The sequence below is a fragment of the Gossypium raimondii genome, chromosome 3, assembly GCF_025698545.1.
Source record: "Gossypium raimondii isolate GPD5lz chromosome 3, ASM2569854v1, whole genome shotgun sequence".
In the NCBI taxonomy this organism is placed as follows: Eukaryota; Viridiplantae; Streptophyta; class Magnoliopsida; order Malvales; family Malvaceae; genus Gossypium; species Gossypium raimondii.
The window spans coordinates 4212264-4229973 of record NC_068567.1 but is presented as its reverse complement, the minus strand read 5'-3'; the positions used below and the strand labels follow the sequence as shown (position 1 = coordinate 4229973).

Genomic DNA, 17710 nt, shown 5'->3' with positions numbered 1-17710 from the left:
AGGCCCATTTAAAATATGAATTGAGCTCGAGCTTGCCTAGTCCGACTTGTTTTAAAGTTTATAATATTTTATATTATATAATTTAAAGCTAAATTAAGAAATAAACCTATACTAAATATATAATACTATTCAAGGTGGTAAATGTAGAATTTTTTTTAGAGAGGGCGAAATTAAATTGTAAATTTTACGATAGTAAAATGTAATTTCATAATTTTAATAGCATATATCTTTATAATTTCTAAAGGATTAAATCAAAATTTTATTACTTTTAGGGGGCCAAAGTATAATTTTATCTTTATTAATTTAAAAATTTTAAAAGACCAAAATAAAAATTTTTCATTTTAAAGGAGTCGAGCCCTTGCCAACCCCTTAGCTACACCCTTAAAATTATTCTAATATAAACATTAAACACATTACACTCCTAAAGTCAGACTTAATTCAAACATTAAAAATAACATTATTGAGACGAACAGTCACAAACTTCGATTTGAACAAATATAAAATATATTAATATTTAGACTTGACCCGAACCCACCGACCCAACCCATAAAAAGCTCTACTCTAATCATATAACCCGAATCTGCACCCGGACCCGGTCACTTGCCTTCTTTAGCTATGCCCTCAAGATCCCAATAGAAAACGGAAAACAACAGAAAAAAATAGTCAGTCGCAAAGCTCAGAGCTTTAGCAACGATCACAAGCTACAATTCATCACCGCCAAATCCAATTAAACAACATAGGTATTTGCCTGCTAGAATCATCGAACCTGTAAGAAATTTCCCTTCTTTTTTTTCTTCTTGTTTGAATCCATCACGATGGACCCACTTTCCGCCCTCCGCGACTTCACAATCCGGGGTGAGCTCGACAAAATCGTCCGAGTCAACGACGAGTTCCGATTTGGCACCGAGTATTCCTTCCCATGTTCCGCCGAAACCGCCTACCGTTCCAAGCAAGGCAACCTCTACAACCTTGAAACCTTGGTTTTCTACATCCAAAATCACCATCGCAGGCACACCGAGTACATGCACAACTCCCTCTCCCTCCGTATCCCCGCCGTCACTTTCACCGACCGGAAACCCCTCCTGGATTACCTTACCGGGAAAGTCTCCACTTCCGACTCTATCGTTTGGAATCCACCTAAGTTCCCTGACGAGTTTCGACCTGACCCATCTGGGTTCGATCCGGATAGTACTAAACCTAAAGGTAATGCCAATGATGCTGTTTTGGATGAAATAGGAGATGCCCATTTTAGTATTAAAGATAAAGAGACTGAAACTGCGGATTATATGGGAATAATTCGATCGGTTGAGAAACCATTGAAGGATAGAGAAGGGATCTTGGAATGTAAAAATAAGGATTTTTATAGTGTTCTTGTTGCAGCCACCAAAAGGGAAGAAGAAAGGCAGAGACTTGAGTCTCAGCAGAGGAAAGATGGGTTAGTTGCTAAGAGTAGATTGATGGGGGCTGAAGAGAGGGGATTGGGGTTAAGTTATGGAGATGAAATGATGGGATTTGATTCGAAGCCGAAAATGCATTTAAAAGGGAGCAAACTTGGGGAAGGAGTGCCTATTATTTTAGTGCCGAGTGCTTTCCAGACTTTGATTACTATTTATAATGTGAAGGAGTTTTTGGAAGATGGGGTTTTTGTGCCTACTGATGTGAAGGTGAAACAGATGAAAGGGGCAAGACCGGAGTGTGTTACTGTGCAGAAGAAGTTTAGTAGGGACAGAGATAGGGTAGTAACAGCCTATGAAGTGAGAGATAAGCCTTCTGCTTTGAAGCCAGAAGATTGGGATCGCGTGGTGGCAGTATTTGTGTTGGGGAAAGAGTGGCAGTTCAAGGATTGGCCTTTCAAGGATCATGTGGAGATTTTTAATAAGAGTAAGTTGGATTTTTGAGCTTTACCTGGATTGTTAATTGCGTGTTATTATCCTTGTGCTGGTCTTTTTCAGTGTGGCGTAAAACTCGAATATCAGATGAGAATTTTATCTAATATATATTGTGCATTAAACTATGCATATGATGAGTTTTTGTGTAGTTGTGGAGTCAGAATTCTAGTTGTGGGATAGTGTTTTTAGTGAGTGTTTAATGCATGATACTTCTAGCTTGTAGCTTTTACTTGTCAGGGTTTAAGATTGTATATTTGGTCCGTGTAAGTAGAGGATGTATCTAATTTGTTTTTGCATTTTTTAGTAGAATGAACACTCATCTTGAATTTTATGCAGTTATTGGTTTTTTTATGCGATTTGAAGATGACAGTGTAGAATCTGCAAAGATTGTGAAGCAATGGAATGTGAAGATTATCTCGGTAAGAAAATTTTTCGTCAGTTTCTGTCCTATTCTCATCTTAGTTTTACCAACTTTTAGTGGAACCTAGAGTTTTTCCTCTCTCTTATCCTCTTCGATTATCGGTTTCTGTTTTTCTCAATGTGCCATTGCTGTGCAGATTAGCAAGAATAAGAGACACCAAGATAGGGCTGCAGCTTTGGAGGTTTGGGACAGACTCGAAGAATTTGTGCGGGGACGATCACATTCGTAAATCATTCAGCTTTTAGGAAACATTAATATGTATGTCTTTGATGTTCATGTGCTAGGCTTCATCGTTAATGTATTTTGAATTTTTTTCAAGTATTCAAGAATATCGATAAGCTTTTTATGACAATTGGCGTTCTTGTTATATTCCTCTTGTGATGCATTGCAATTCAATGAAGTGAATATGTGTCTAGATCCTTTTGTAATCTTAACTGCATTTCCTTGTGGCAGATGTTAGATTTAATATATCATGTTGTTCACTGTTTTGCTCTTTTTTATCTGCATTACTGGAGAGAAGTGATTTCGGATATTCTGATAAAGGACTAAACCATTACCTGGATTGTTCTCCTATTATCTCTCATCTGATCTAAGTTTTGGTCATAATGATTTCTTTAAATTGCTATCCCTATCCTTTTTCAGCTTTAACACATTACTTCCTAACATGTGAACTCCCTGTATAGCTTAATTGATATGAACTTCCTAACATTACTTCCTAAGAGCATGTGAACTCCCTTTGTTTTATTGAGTTGGCATGCATACCAGTGGTCTATTTCCTGTCGAGTTCTAGCATAAACAGCTTTAGGCTGTTCTCAAGATGCATTTCCTTAGGCTTTCGCGTGAGTAAACGGTAGAAGAGCATTGTCTTCTTGCTTTGATGCTTTCTTTTACATTTTGTTACTTTGAACTGCTATACATATATAATTCCTGTATTATATATTCATATCATATGGAAGAAGTAATCACAAGCAACCTTTTATTGAGAAAGGAGGAGAAGCCAGATTTCTCTTCAGCTATACAAAATCACAGGACCCTGGAGTAGTGGAGGGGATAAAAAAGTTTACATGTATCCTCAACCGAAGGGGAATGGACACTAACAAATAAAAAAAATACAATATAGTGTTTTTGCTAACATGAAGTGTTATGAGAGGTAGGGTATACTAAAGAAGATTCAGTGTGATGTGAAGATTGAACTATATGACGTTGCCAACAGAAGGAAGGTGAACAAAGAGAGTGACAATTTGGTGGTGCTTCCATCAGAAGAGCCATTTTCCCGTGCAGTTGGTACACTTCTAGATCCATCTCCTGCATCCACTTTTGATGTTTACACCAATAAGTAGTGTCTTGAATAACAATAATAGATTTGGCTAATGTCTTATTGTTTTTCATGCTATTTGAGATTGTTTTAATTTATATGTGAAAAGTTTAGTGTAATCTAGATGCCCATGTGTGGGAGTAAACTGGTGATGATAGTTGTCAACTATTTTATACCTGTTGGAATTTTGCTCCCAGATTTAGGTGATCCTACCGGAGAGTCTGCTGGAGCTGGAGAAGCAGCTGGAAACAGACAGGGAAAAGTTTTTTGAGTAAATTCCGGTGATCTCTTATATTTCTTGATTTGTCATTGCATAAACCTTAAGTTCTGGGAATAAGAAAGAATTTTTGCTTTTATGCGAAAGGTTGATGGTAAAAATTGAAATGCATATATGTAATTGCATCCTTACCATTACAACTGCTGATAGGTGGAGTCTGAACATTGCATGAATCAGGTAAGGCCAAAGCTTGAGTCTGGTTGATGTTGATCCCAAATGATGAACCACCACCATTAAGGACCTGACACAAGCATCTCGGTGATGAACGCACGACATTAGCTAGCTGCGTGCAACATTGTTGAGATGGGGTTGATGAGGACCCTGTAATGTAATTCAAACAGGGTGACATGCCGATCAACACATTAGTGCAACCTGATTGAGCTGTGGCTCCTGCACAAAGCATAGCTACTACAACCAATACAAGATATGTTGCCATCTTCCCTTTCGCTGCTGTAATCGTAGTGATGGCGGAACTGTGAGGCTTTTATAGGGGGAAACTATGCAATGATGGCTGTTGTAGGTAACCAACTACAAGTTTTATATCTTTCAAGGGTTCAATGGTGGAGGATTCGTGGGTGACCAACCTATATACACATACAGTCAACTAAAGCTGAAGTGAAGAAAGCATAACGTGTGTCCAACTCCTTACATTTTTCCAGAGAATTTAGCTTTTAAGAACATTCATTGCAAAGTTAAAAAAAGACGATGAGCTAAAATTTGTGTATTGATGAAGCTCGTTGCTTGCTTCATCTTTGGGGTTCCCTTTGAAAATGATATTTTCTCTTGTTTATTGCTTGGGATCAAAGAAAACTGATTGTCGCCATTGATGATCTAGGATATAGCACGTGTGTAAGGGTCCAATGGCTGACTCTGAAACGAAGGAAAAGTATAATCAAGTCATTATCATCGACATCGTAAAGAGGACACGTATGGCGGTTGTTGGTTCAGCTGCTTCCTTTACCCAGAAGTTTCTTTCAAAGAAGTTCAGGATTTATAGCTTGAGAAGTGCTAACTGGTAGATTTGGATTTGAAATGAAAAGATTTGTCTATAATAGTAAAATATCCCTAAACTGTATTGCTTTATTTAGGTGAACCCTATTTAATTTACACCTAATAGCCTTTTATCCTTTGATTTTTATTTAAGCAAGTGCTTTTTTATTAAAGTGATTGATTTAGGTAAAAATTAAAAGTTAGGGGGTTATTTAGATATTAATTTATAATACATGGGAGTTTTGCTGCTGTATGGTCTTTGCTGTGGCAATAAGATCTATTAGCTCCACCTATATAGCTTCAAGTAGCTCTGCCACTGTTGCTGGTTCACCAAGCCATGAAAAAAACACAAACCAATAATCTCAGATAGCAAGGTCACTCCGATTGGACAATCATCATTTACTGCCCACATATCCTATAATTTAAGTGATGTCACATTATTCAAATTTTGGAAGAGACCAACCAGAGATAGCTATGAGTCCCAAAAGATCATATTATATAAGCCCTTTCTCATCTCAAAGAGAGGGTATATCGTCACCCTGCACTCGCTCAACATTCATCCTTACTTAACTCTCTCTCTCCCCTTTTCTCACTTCTCGATCCTCACCGCCTCCATCTCCACCACAATTTCTGCCACGCTACTTTCTTGTATCAATAGAGTTGAAAGATAAACGCTTATTAGAAAGTTAAAAAGGCTTATTCAAACGATATTATTATTTAAATAAAGTTTCGTTATCATCAACTGATATTACAGTACAAAGACAAACATGAAGAAACTTTTTGAGTGATTCTCCTGTCTTTGCATAACAGAGAGATAATTAATAAATAAACAAAGCATAGGAAGTACTAAAAGTGGAGGATAAAACACAAGTAGATAGGATCTGAAATTAGTAACAGAAGCATATGTATAGGAGCCTTAGGAGATGGTGGTCCAAGTTGAAGAAAACAAAGCAATGGGCAGCAAGAACAGGATGAACTGAAGGGATGTGTTGAAGATAACATCACTGGCAGTAGCTGCAATTGTTCTAGATCCACCTGCCACACACCCCATTCAAACATCACTTCAATAATGAAGGCAAGAAATAGTTATGGTCACGTACACTACTACCCTTTTTTGTGTATAAAAAAGGTCACGTAATTATGGGGGAAGATGAAAGTTGAACCAGACCTTACTTCCAAATAGAAACATAGTTTTTGCCTTTATGGGGACAATGATTCCCCGAAGTTTATCCTAAAATTTCCTCAAACAAGTAAAAATTTGATACCCATAAACTTAGAGTTAATATTTTATGGTCACAAGTTTTGTGCTTCCAATAAGCAAGTGTTTCCTTAAGGGGCAAAGTACCAAGTTAGCACCAAAATTGTGTATAATCTTTTTCTTTCTTTTTGTAGTGATAACTTGCATTTAATTTGGAGTTGATGGCAGGATCCAACTCTAAGCAAATTTATTCCATATTTTCAGATCTTATATTTCAGTTTTTATCTATGTTCCCCTAATAAAGTAAGTATAATAACGTTATTATAGACTGAGCTAATTTATTCCGTATTTTCGGATCTTATTTATGAAGATTTTAACTCTAAGATGCATGCCTCGCGTCTCCATAGGCTAAGCTATAGCGTCACGCATATGTGTCTCCACTAACTAGAGGTAGAGACACAATGAATGCATCTCCACTGACTGAGCTATGAAGACGTGTGAATTTTTGCATTGCCGACCCTAAGAAGACATACTCAATGGTGACGCATGTGGATGTGTGGCCACTCACGTCGCCAAACTCTATAGCGACATAAATTTCGAGTCTCCTTAGAGTTTTCGGCACATCACCGTTAACTTGTCTTGTTGTAGTGAACATACGTTCAGTACGAATATATAAATTACTCTTTTTTTTTTATACATATCTTTGAAGGATAATGCCTTCTCCACTAGGGGCGAGGCTAGGAATTATGAACAGGGGTTGAGATAAACTAAAAAAAATTGCTGGGATCAAAACTAAAAAATTTTTGTATAAAAAAGGATTTAGATTGAACTTTTTAACTTTTGAAAGGGCCAAAATTACAAAGCTAAAATAAATAAATTACTTAGGTTTAACAACAATTAAATTATTCAGCTAAAGGGACCAAAGCTCCTGCTTGCTTCCCTTTGGCTATGCCCCTGTTCTTACCTAGTACCATAGATGTCTTTGATATTAGCCAGATAGAAGTAGATTTGTCTATTGACCAGACCTTGTTGCATAATCAGATGTGTTGATGAATGTTAATGTAAAAGTAGAAACTAGAAAATAGCATATTTGCTTTGCTATCATTAAAAAAAACATGCACCTGATGTTGAAGAGTTGCTGCCTGGGGTATCATTTGAATGGGGTGGTAAACCTTGAGGTGAACCAGATGGAGATATTGAAATTACAGCAGGTCCATCAGCAGCTACCCAAAAAATCATATAATATCACGATCAGTATGGAATTAATGTATTATACTATAAATTTACTAAAAAGGTGACCATACATATATGTATGTATTACCTTTGCAGTTGTTCTCAGGTGGGGTTTTGACATGGCAAAGTTGAGGGAGTGCAAGGGCAAGTGTCTGGTTTACTTCCACACCCACTGATGAACCACCACCACTGAGGGCCATGCAAAGGCAATGTGGCTGTAATTGAACAACGTTAGCAAGCTGTGAGCAGCATGGAACAGATGGGGTTGAGGAGGTTCCAGTCACATAATCAAAGCATGGAGCCATCGTGATTAGCACACTGGTGCAGTCTGATTGAGCCATGGTTCCAGTCCATAGCAAAGTTACCATGACCAAGGCTAGACCCTGCACAAGGGTTATCTTCCCTAACGCCATTTGATGTGGCCTAAGTAATAACAAGGGGGGACTTATTTATATAGAAAATGAGAAACTGATTTTATGGAATTAAAGGGTTATTGGTATCTGGGACAAGCTTTATATAATGAAAGTAATAACATGTGTCGTATTGGGATGTTAAATATATATTAAAACTCAATTTTACCTGAGGTGCATGCTGCGATTAGTATAAAAACAACAGTAGCGGTGAGATTAGATATTATAACAACACTGTAGCGCGAAACAAAAAAAGAAAAAAAACTAAACACACTGCACTGGAAGTAAACGCCCATCTAAATTTAGTAGTAAATATTTATTTGATCAAACCTGATTTGATAATAAAAAGTTAATGACAAATTCTAAGATGACCCAAACTTAAAATTACTCAAAGTCGAAATGATCCAAACACATAACTTAATCGACCCAAAAAAAACCCTAAAACAGAATTGGATGACTTAAATCTAAAATGGTCTAAATCCAAAATCTACCCAAACCTTAAAATAATTCAAAAATTTTAAAATTCAAATTAATTGATACAAAATAAATAATAATTGATTGAGTCTTAGCTCGATTCACATGGATATTATTACCAATATAGGAGGACACGGGTTCGGATGCGCTGAAATGTATTATCCTTCTATTTATGGGTAATTCTAGACATTACGTAAAAAATTTCAGATATGATCAAAACCTATAATGAAATTGTTAAAAAAAAAATCAATAACAGACCCAAGTCTAGTACCACACCATACTCGTGAAATATAAACAAAGGGTTGCTTGTAAGATGGTCCAAATGGAAGTGGAAGAGATCTGTAAAAATCTTGATGATATGAAAAAGAGATATGGACTAAAAATTTCACCAAGAGCTCATGAAATAGTGAAAACAAAACCTCTTTTTATTCATAAATAACAAACTTCTTTTTTAGGAAATATTCAAGAACAATAGGACTTATAATCAATACCAACAACACCATCAAATATTTTTTTTGAATAATCTCATTATAGGTTTTGATAATATCTGTTCTTTTTGACATAATCCCTGAAACTACTCATAGTCCCTCCCTAATCCATGAATAGGAGTATAATGCGCTTCAGCACACTCGAACTCACGTCCTCCTATATTGGCAACAATACCCATACCAATCGAGTTAAGACTCAATCGACACAAGACTACCAAATATTTGATTCTCAAGTTTGGATTTCAAATATTGGTTGGCATGTTTTGATTACAATTTTTTAGATTCTTAATTGATTGTGGGTTTTTAGTAGTCCACCGTAGATAATTCATGTAAGAATCAAGTCAAGCATGGAATGTATCAAGAATTTCAATATAATTGAAGTTGTGGTAAATAAGAAATTTGATGACAAGAAAATCCATGTCAATATACCCATTATTGAAGACTTATTTGGTGGCTACTTTTATGTGGTTAGAGATTCATATTGATTGTAATTTAACATGTCACATTGTATTTAGAGATGATTTGTTTAGGCTATTATATAGTGCATAATATGTGTAAGTAAACTATGTTGTTCATTCGTTTACAACTACGTTTTCAAAGGAACAAATTAACGAGAGAGTGATCTAATTTGAATTATAATAGTGAGTTTGTAACTTGATGAGTGAGTTAAACTCAAATCACGATTTATGTTTTTTGACCTATAGTAGATTACCATCTGGGTAAAGATCTGCAGACATAAGAAGTTTCCAAATTAGCGAGAATAAATTTGTGATTTTTTTAATATACAATTTTGTGATGTTTATCTCTATTTTATAATTATTAGTAAATTTGTTCAATAATTTTGTAGGCAAAATCAACGAATTCCCAAATTTATTTCCAAATTGACATAGATCAAACATTTGAAGTTTTTTTAGAATACAATAATATGTACAAATGCAATTATGAATAAAAATAATATATGTTGGAATAAACTATAATTGGGATTAATAAATATAAAGCACAATAATTTTATAATTGAAATATCTTCGGACAAGATCATAATAAATTTGGACAAAATCACGGATGAACTTTTTCTAATATGGTACTTTTTTTTCCAATGTAGTACATGTATTTGACAAAAGTTATATATTTTGGTACCAAGGTAACGTCATTAAGTTTTTAATGTTTAATTGGTTTTAGAGTTGATTTGATGAGAATTCATAATTAGCTAAAATATTAGCAATTAACTTTCATCGATCAACCCTAAAATCAAATTGAATCACATCCATTGAATTGTATTTGATAAATTAAATGCAAAATTAAATAAATTCACAATTAACACGAATTTATTCTATTAACAAAATTATGAAAACCCAAACCTAATAATATTAGCAATTAACTTTCATAAAATCAATCTTAAAACCCGAAATCAACACTATAAAGTTATACCACGTTATTTTTGGATACCAAAATACCCAAATTTTGTCAAATACGGGATTAGATTAAACCAAAACATAACACATGTACCATATTAAAAAAAAATACTAAACTCAAATACCAAATAAAATATTAAGATGTATACTTTACTTAAATACCAATATCTCATGTAATCCTGGATGTAATTTTTATTTATTTCTCAAGGTGTCTATTGAAACGAGTCTAGTAACTAATCCTCCGCATTCTATAAGCCTATTAAGAGGGTAGATGTTGGTCACGAGTTTTAAAGTTGTTCTATACCCAGGGCGAGGATCGAACCCTCAACCACTGGTTAATATAGGAGAGACCCTTAACATCTCACCTAACTCCCGTGATTTGATGTAATTTTATCCCAAAGCAAAGGACAAACTAATAAATAGATTTGCAAATTAGTTTTGATAAGATATAATTAATAATATTAACTTATTATATCATTTACGTGATTACATAAACTAGTTCAAATAAACGTCCAAACCACTAAAAAAGAGGATCTTAATTAAAGAATGAATAAGAATTTCTAACATAAACAACTAAAGCAGCTATTGAATACGAGAGAAAGCCAATTGCTTCAAGCAATAGCATGTTAGGTCGAATTAACTACCATTCTCTCTCCCATGATCATCTTAATAAAGTTAGTCAAAAATTTACATATATTATTTTAACAAGTCATCTATCCTATAAATAGGGCATAAGTGGGCGGGTTTTACGGAGCCCCGCCCCACTTTGCACCCAATTGAGTGGGAATGGGTATAGGTTTTGTGGATGGTGGGGTGGGGATGGGGACAAAAATTAGACCCGTCGTGAGTAGTGGGGTAAGCGTGGGTATGACCCTGTACCTGCCCTACCCCATCCCCGCCCGGCCTGCATAATATAATAAGCATATTTAAAAATTTAATTTTGATAATAGTACTCAACTCACATTCACGACTTATTATTATTTTTAAATGGCGACAGTTGGAATAATATCACGTATGTGTTGGGAGTCCAGAGGACAGATATTTTAAACTTTTTTCATAAAAAAATTTGGTTTATATTTATTTAACTGATACTTATAAATATATTATATGAAGTGGGTCACAGGGTAGGTATTGCGGGGATGGTTTTAGTCTTGTGGGACGTCGCGGGATGGTTTTGGGTTTTGTACCCGCAACAGGTCGCGAGACGGGAATGGGGATGAAAATTCTTGGCAGGGATGGGCGCGGGGGAGCACCCCCTGCACCCGCTCTACCCAATTGACATCCCTAGCTATAATTAAATATTGGGCATACTTCAAAAAATAAATATTGGGAAAACTGCATTAGTAGTCATTCATTTATGTTTTTTTGTCACCCAACTATGAAAAGTTACAAAATGGTCACTCAATTATTCTATTTGGTCTTTTTTGACACCCAACTATCTTGAATTTTTGGGTGTTTCTATTTTTACGTTAGCCTGCTAGTGACAAAAAGAAAAAATTGAATAGTTTGGTGACCAAAAAAGAAATTTACTAATAATTAGGTGACTACTAGTGTAGCTTTTCCTTAAATATTTGATTAAGTTGTTGTGATGGGTCAATTAAATATCATTTCGAATAAAAAGTGTAAAAAAAAACCCAAATTGAGTATATAATATAAAGTAATTATGTCATTTACTCTATATATGATTAAAGTTAAAATATGTTTGAAGTTCTTGTATCCTTTGCATTTTAAAATTTAGTCCCTTTACTTTTCAATCTAATCGTTAACATCATTAAGTTTTTTCTTTTAAATTTGTTGGTGTGATATTTGGAAAAAAAACTCATTTGGTGGTCATGTAGCAAAAAATGACATTGTAAAGAATTTGAATTTAATAGAAGAATTTTAACGGGTTTAACATTTGAACTTACATTTTAAATCCAAAATTAGAGTGACTAAAATTTTAAAAATAAAAGTAGGAGATTAAATTCCAAATGTACGAAGAATATAGAGAGTCAAGCATATTCCAACCTATAACTAATCATTGAGTTATTTTTATTCTTTTATCTAAACAAATAAATAATTATCTAAAACAATAAACATTTATTAAAAATATTTATATAATTAAAATTAATTATTTTAATATTTAAAAAAAAAGCTTAACTACAAAATTCATATCAAATTATACCATTTTTTCACTTAAATATCTAAAATTATTTTGGTTAAAAGCGATATCTAAACTATCAAATTTATCTTATTTTACTCAAAAGTATACGAACATCCAATAAAATCATACCATGTTCTTATTGACTGATATTATATTTCGGGATGAAATGATGTAAAATTAATAGTTTAGGTTCCACATTCTTTTGACATGTAAGTGGAAAAAATTTATATTGTAGCGGTAATGTATATTGCACTCCCAATAAAAGAATGCATGCTTAAGCCGACATTGTTGGAAGAGACAACTATAAACCTCAAATATGTATCGTAAAAAGGACATGAAAATAATATATATATATATATATATATATATATATATATATGTTAAGTTGCATATATTTAAAATTTTAATAAAACAAACATTTAAAACGTTAAATATTAAATTAAAAATGAAATGGGATGAGTCTAAAACGAATTTGGGAAAGTTGATTTGTTTATTATAATATTAACTATTTGAATTAATTAATAACATTATAAAACCAAAAGACCGAATCTAATCTAATTAAAGTACAAAGCAAGGTAGACAGTACTGTAATAGTGGGCATATTGTTTTTGTCTTGGTACAGGTACGAACCGGTACTAACATGTTTTAGTGTACCGTTTCGAGTTTATTGATGTTTTTAAATATTGATCTTTTACATATATATATATATATATATATATATAGTCCAATTTTTAATGTCTTGATAAATTATATATACATTTAAATATTTTTCACACATATATTTAGTTTAATTTTAGTTTTTAATAAATTATATATTCTTTTGGTCAAAAAATAAATTATATACATGCAAATATATTTATATGTAAATATACATTTTAGAATTATTAATTAGGTTCATTAATTTCATTTAATAATTATTAAATTTAAATGTAATTATAGAAAAATCAAAATGATTAAAATAAAAAAATGGTTTAAAATATAAAAAATTTGTACCAACCATTACGAGCCGATATACGCATCAATACAAGTCGACATTGATCAAAACAGACCAAAATAAATCGAAGTTTTGATTGAAACGAAACATAAACTACTTGATAATGGTTTAGGGCAGGAACGGTAAACGGTACCGGTTACCACATTTTGTTAATAGCATAGGGACCAAAATCGAAATTGTACCTTTTAAATTATAAAAGTAATCTCATTTCATCCTAAAGAGTAAAGACCTTAGAAACTTTGACTTTATTAAGCTTTAGACTTGATAAGGTTGGCAATTTTATAAGGTTTAAAGGTCAACAACAAAAGTTTAATTAGACAAACTACGTGGCTAAATCAATCCCCTTTGCTTCATTCATTCATGGTTAAAAAGCCTTAAAAGGTAGTTCAACTTCAAAACCAACTTCAATCCACCCCTTTAGTCCCCTCCACATCTCTTCACCTATAAATTCACACTCACCCATCACTTTTCCCTTCCCATCATCAAATTCCAACACCCAATTCCAAAACACACACCAAATTCCAACACCCAAAATAATGGCCCCCTGCAAGCCATACTCTAGGCTGGTCCTAGCACTGGCCATGGCATTGGTGGCAGCGACGGTGCCTGTTTATGGGCAGAGAACTATCAACACTCCATGCACCCCATCGGCACTTAACATCTTCACTCCTTGTATGAACTTGCTTACCAATAGCAGTGCCAATGGTACTTCGCCCACTGCAGATTGTTGCAACTCGCTTAAAACGCTCACATCGAGCGGCATGGACTGTTTGTGCCTCATTGTCACCGGGAGTGTCCCGTTCCGTTTACCTATCAATAGAACTCTAGCTATTTCTCTTCCCCGAGCTTGTAGCATGCCTGGTGTCCCCCTCCAATGCAAAGGTGAAATATATATTCGATTGTTTTGTTTTTGTGCAACTTCCAGGACCAGTTATAACATATACACACACACACACACACACACACATATATATATATACAATGGAAAATACTTAAAATGAGAATTTTATTTGTTTTGCAGCCGCTGTTGGTGCACCTGTTCCTGCTCCAGGTATGGTTAGACTAACTTATTTTGAAAAGGTTAAATTTTGATTTTCGTCCTTTTACTATGCTCAAATTTTAGAGTTAACTCTTATAATTTAATCTGTCATTATTTAATCCCTCTACTTTTAAAATATCGAATTAATTATTTCAGTTAACATGTTGAACTCATTATGACATAATTTTTTTGTAAGAAGGGTTTTTTCAAAATAAAAAATAAATAAACATTAAAACTTTAACAGAAAAATTAATAGTATTAATTATTTAGATTAACTAATAATAATATTATAAAAGTAGAAAGACTAATGCTTAAATTTGACCTTTTGATATCGACCCCAAAATTTTCTTCCGGCAGCCGAGTGACCCGCCCAACTCGATGGGCCTCACTTGAAATTAGACAAATATTTTACTTTGATCCGGCCTAAATTTAATTTAATACGAGCAGGTCGGACTTGAAAATGGATAGAAAATTACACGTTTGCGTAGTTCATTATACATGCTGATTAGTTGGGTTATTATTCCTTTGTAGGTCCAATTTCACTTGCACCAACCCTTTCTCCAGGAACATCACCAACTTTAAGCCCAAAAGGTAAACAAATACGGGTCTTTTTGAACTCAATTTTCAATGCTAATACATTTTCACAAGCAACCACTTCAGCAGTTTAATCAAATTTGGCTATATTTCAATGATAACTCTGAATTTTCTCAACAGGTTCCATTGTGCCAGAACCAACAGGACCTGCTGAAGCACCGGAATCCAACACCATCCCGACCGCCACGACGGGTAGCCGCCCTGTTCTGAACCCCACAGCATCAGCTGCCGATCGTTCCTACGGTTTTTCACCATCACTTGTGTTGTTGACATTAGGGTTTGCTGTTTTCAAGTACTACTAGGCAGCCAATATTTCTATTTCTATGTTCTTATTTATGGATTGTTTGAGAAAGTATATTCTTTTTAGTGGTCTGAACTGAAACCATTGTTTCCTAGAGCATATTGGGTGATTGTTTTTAAATAAACTGGTTAATTTGAAGTTTGCAACAAATAAACAAACATATGTTATATCTATATATCTATATCTATATACGGATAAAATTCAAATCTCCCCATCCCAAAGCTCTTGAAGAGACTTGAAAGGACCATCATCTGATACAAATTCCAGTGCTGGATATCCTTTGCACTGTGGGAGTTGGCTTATTTTAAGCAACTCGTCATCACTGAGCCTCCAATCAAAGATGTCAAGGTTTTGTTTCATCCTTTCCTTGTTGAAGCTCTTCACTATCACACACACTCCTTGTTCACATGCCCATCTCAAGCAAACCTGTTCATTTTTCATTCCAAATTACCTCATTTTTTAAACTCAGCTGGCAAACTTTTTGTATGTTAAAATAAGATGATATATAATAATACCTGAGCAACTGATTTTCCCTTGGCTTGGGCAATTTCTTTGAGTACATCACACTCCATCACCTGATTTGTTCCCCACACAGCTCCTTTGGCACCCAAAGGAGAATAAGCCTCCACAACTATGCCTTTCTCCTCACAAAACTTCCTCAGTTTCTTTTGTTGCCACATTGGGCTCATCTCCACCTTTCATCCCCATGCATCACAATTTATTCAAATCCAACATTAATATAGCCATTAATTGAAAAAAAACTAACCAAACTAAGGATTAAATCCACAACTTTCACAAACTACTCATATTAATATTTAACCCAAAAAAAAAAAACATTATATTAAAGTGATCCTCACTTGGTTTACTGCTGGTGGGATTCTGGCACTGGAAAGGAGGGTTTCTAGTTTCTTGCAGGAGAAATTGCTTACACCAATAGATTTTGTTAGGCCAATATCATGACACTCCTCCATTGCTTCCCACACAGATTTTATATCCATAGGAACCATGTCTTCTTTCTTAAAAGGAAAATCATGTTTACCTGGCTTTAAACTCAGTGGCCAGTGAATTAGATACAGATCAACATACTCCAGCTTCAAATTCCTGTCGAAAATTAAGAATCAAACATAGTGAAAAAACATCAGCAAAGAAAGGGGAGTATTCGTATATGAATATATATACTTGAGTGTTTTGTGGAGTGCTGGGAGGACAAGGTCACGGTGTGCATCACTGCACCATAGCTTGGAAGTAATGAAGAGTTCATCTCGGGATTTGATTAGCCCTAGACGAAGGGCATCTGATATCGCTTCACCTAAAGGCTGCTCGGATTGGTAAACAGCTGCTGTGTCGAAGTGACGGTATCCTAGTTTGATAGCTTCGATGATGGTTTCTTTCAAGGTATCCCTGGAAGCACCGAAAGGATCTTCGGCTGTGCCGAAGCCTATAAGGGGAATGGCTTTTTCATCAATTGATCGGAGAGGGAATGTCGGGACGCTTTGCACCGACATGGTGGATAACTCTGGCCTCGTTTCCTTCTCCGGTGACTGCATTTTGGTTCCAGCTTCCATGTCTACGAACAACTATGTATGGTTATCAGTTAAATATCAATATCCTTCCCCACGGCATTGATATTGGCATCCTAATATATATTAAAAGTTTCAATCGGCATGTTTACGTCATTTGAATCCACCTCCATTGGCATCCTAAGATTAAAGTCGATTCTCGAATAAGGACTAAATCGAAATTAAGGAGATATCGTTGAGGGACTAAAGAGGTGAACATCATTAAAGGATTTGTACATCATGATAGTTGAAGAATGACTACTCTGAAATTGGGATAATTTGAGGAGGACTTAAAGTGCAAACGTACCAATAATTTAGGGGACTAAGTACAAGGGCTGAATGACAATGACTAGAGAATTTGGCATGATCGAAGAAATGAAAAGAAAAAGAAAAATGAGGCTTGATGACACCTTCACATTAGGTGTCAAGTAAGTATTAATTGGTGGCAAAATATGAGTTCGGTGGCAACGCATTAAGTTGCCAATTTCTTCCACCTTGCATGGAGGGACGAAACTATTTTCTTTTCCTTTAACGCATATTACAAAATTGGTTAAAATATGCCATTGGTCCTTCTATTCTTCACAAATTTAAAATTTAGTTTTTATACTTTTATTTTCGGGAATTAATCTAAATTTTTCAGGTTTTAAAGTTTAATTTTTTGATAAAATTTGTTGATTTGACTTTTTAAAATAAAATGTGCTCAATTAGTAGTAATATATCTAAAAAAAATAATATTATAATAAATCTAGATTTAATAAAATTATGATTAAATTTTAAATATAAAAAAATAGAAAAATTTTGTAATATATTGCACCCTACCAAATTTTGTAGATTTAAACATAGGTTCATCTCTCGATTGAATTTAAATTTGACTAGTAGAAACATTAACAGTGCGTTTGGTTCGCTGTATTGGATTAGAGGTATAATAGCAAATCAATTGTTTGGTTGAATGTAATGGAATAGAGGCGTAATA

The 17710-nt window shown here is 34.3% G+C and overlaps 5 protein-coding genes across 6 annotated transcripts; 2 read left to right on the top strand and 3 right to left on the bottom strand.

Annotated features, from left to right (window-relative positions):
* The first annotated feature begins 587 nt into the window (after window positions 1-587).
* Window positions 588-2738, top strand: LOC105796663 (protein CDC73 homolog). The gene is made up of 3 exons (XM_012626437.2): window positions 588-1881; window positions 2226-2308; window positions 2447-2738. Exons 1-3 carry the CDS (start codon window positions 816-818, stop codon window positions 2537-2539), a joined length of 1242 nt encoding a protein of 413 aa, XP_012481891.1. The 5' UTR covers window positions 588-815; the 3' UTR covers window positions 2540-2738.
* A 522-nt stretch (window positions 2739-3260) lies between these two features.
* Window positions 3261-4644, bottom strand: LOC105796665 (non-specific lipid transfer protein GPI-anchored 5). Of its 2 annotated transcripts, none has more exons than XM_012626438.2 (3): window positions 4035-4644; window positions 3802-3867; window positions 3261-3624 (listed from the first exon to the last, which is right to left on the bottom strand). In XM_012626438.2, the coding sequence occupies exons 1-3, from the start codon at window positions 4336-4338 to the stop codon at window positions 3482-3484; spliced, it is 513 nt and encodes a 170-aa protein (XP_012481892.1). In that variant the 5' UTR covers window positions 4339-4644; the 3' UTR covers window positions 3261-3481. The 2 variants fall into 2 exon arrangements, with proteins under 2 accessions (XP_012481892.1, XP_012481893.1); XM_012626439.2 differs by having other exon boundaries at window positions 3261-3615.
* Window positions 4645-5588: 944 nt separating this feature from the next.
* Window positions 5589-7800, bottom strand: LOC105796662 (non-specific lipid transfer protein GPI-anchored 5). Its single transcript, XM_012626436.2, has 3 exons — window positions 7412-7800; window positions 7212-7313; window positions 5589-5927 (listed from the first exon to the last, which is right to left on the bottom strand). The coding sequence occupies exons 1-3, from the start codon at window positions 7734-7736 to the stop codon at window positions 5809-5811; spliced, it is 546 nt and encodes a 181-aa protein (XP_012481890.1). The 5' UTR covers window positions 7737-7800; the 3' UTR covers window positions 5589-5808.
* Window positions 7801-13703: 5903 nt separating this feature from the next.
* LOC105796661 (non-specific lipid transfer protein GPI-anchored 20) lies at window positions 13704-15243 on the top strand. Its single transcript, XM_012626435.2, has 4 exons — window positions 13704-14126; window positions 14266-14295; window positions 14815-14874; window positions 14998-15243. The coding sequence occupies exons 1-4, from the start codon at window positions 13781-13783 to the stop codon at window positions 15177-15179; spliced, it is 618 nt and encodes a 205-aa protein (XP_012481889.1). The 5' UTR covers window positions 13704-13780; the 3' UTR covers window positions 15180-15243.
* Window positions 15244-15272: 29 nt separating this feature from the next.
* Window positions 15273-16938, bottom strand: LOC105796660 (deoxymugineic acid synthase 1-B). Its single transcript, XM_012626434.2, has 4 exons — window positions 16358-16938; window positions 16036-16279; window positions 15694-15873; window positions 15273-15604 (listed from the first exon to the last, which is right to left on the bottom strand). Exons 1-4 carry the CDS (start codon window positions 16741-16743, stop codon window positions 15380-15382), a joined length of 1035 nt encoding a protein of 344 aa, XP_012481888.1. The 5' UTR covers window positions 16744-16938; the 3' UTR covers window positions 15273-15379.
* Between the last annotated feature and the right edge of the window lie 772 nt (window positions 16939-17710).

Excerpts from the sequence above, each read along its gene's own strand:
- LOC105796663 (XM_012626437.2), top strand. The coding sequence starts at position 816 with ATGGACCCACTTTCCGCCCTCCGCGACTTCACAATCCGGGGTGAGCTC. Across the intron at positions 1,882-2,225 it reads TGTGGAGATTTTTAATAAGA|TTATTGGTTTTTTTATGCGA; the intron begins GTAAGTTGGATT and ends AATTTTATGCAG. Across the intron at positions 2,309-2,446 it reads GGAATGTGAAGATTATCTCG|ATTAGCAAGAATAAGAGACA; the intron begins GTAAGAAAATTT and ends ATTGCTGTGCAG.
- LOC105796665 (XM_012626438.2), bottom strand. The coding sequence starts at position 4,338 with ATGGCAACATATCTTGTATTGGTTGTAGTAGCTATGCTTTGTGCAGGA. Across the intron at positions 3,868-4,034 it reads ACCTATCAGCAGTTGTAATG|CTGCTTCTCCAGCTCCAGCA; the intron begins GTAAGGATGCAA and ends GTCTGTTTCCAG. Across the intron at positions 3,625-3,801 it reads TGGGAGCAAAATTCCAACAG|TGGATGCAGGAGATGGATCT; the intron begins GTATAAAATAGT and ends AAACATCAAAAG.
- LOC105796662 (XM_012626436.2), bottom strand. The coding sequence starts at position 7,736 with ATGGCGTTAGGGAAGATAACCCTTGTGCAGGGTCTAGCCTTGGTCATG. Across the intron at positions 7,314-7,411 it reads ACCTGAGAACAACTGCAAAG|CTGCTGATGGACCTGCTGTA; the intron begins GTAATACATACA and ends TTTTTTGGGTAG. Across the intron at positions 5,928-7,211 it reads CAGCAACTCTTCAACATCAG|GTGGATCTAGAACAATTGCA; the intron begins GTGCATGTTTTT and ends GGTGTGTGGCAG.
- LOC105796661 (XM_012626435.2), top strand. The coding sequence starts at position 13,781 with ATGGCCCCCTGCAAGCCATACTCTAGGCTGGTCCTAGCACTGGCCATG. Across the intron at positions 14,127-14,265 it reads TGTCCCCCTCCAATGCAAAG|CCGCTGTTGGTGCACCTGTT; the intron begins GTGAAATATATA and ends TTTGTTTTGCAG. Across the intron at positions 14,875-14,997 it reads ACCAACTTTAAGCCCAAAAG|GTTCCATTGTGCCAGAACCA; the intron begins GTAAACAAATAC and ends TTTTCTCAACAG.
- LOC105796660 (XM_012626434.2), bottom strand. The coding sequence starts at position 16,743 with ATGGAAGCTGGAACCAAAATGCAGTCACCGGAGAAGGAAACGAGGCCA. Across the intron at positions 16,280-16,357 it reads GCACTCCACAAAACACTCAA|GAATTTGAAGCTGGAGTATG; the intron begins GTATATATATTC and ends AATTTTCGACAG. Across the intron at positions 15,874-16,035 it reads TCCCACCAGCAGTAAACCAA|GTGGAGATGAGCCCAATGTG; the intron begins GTGAGGATCACT and ends TGGGGATGAAAG.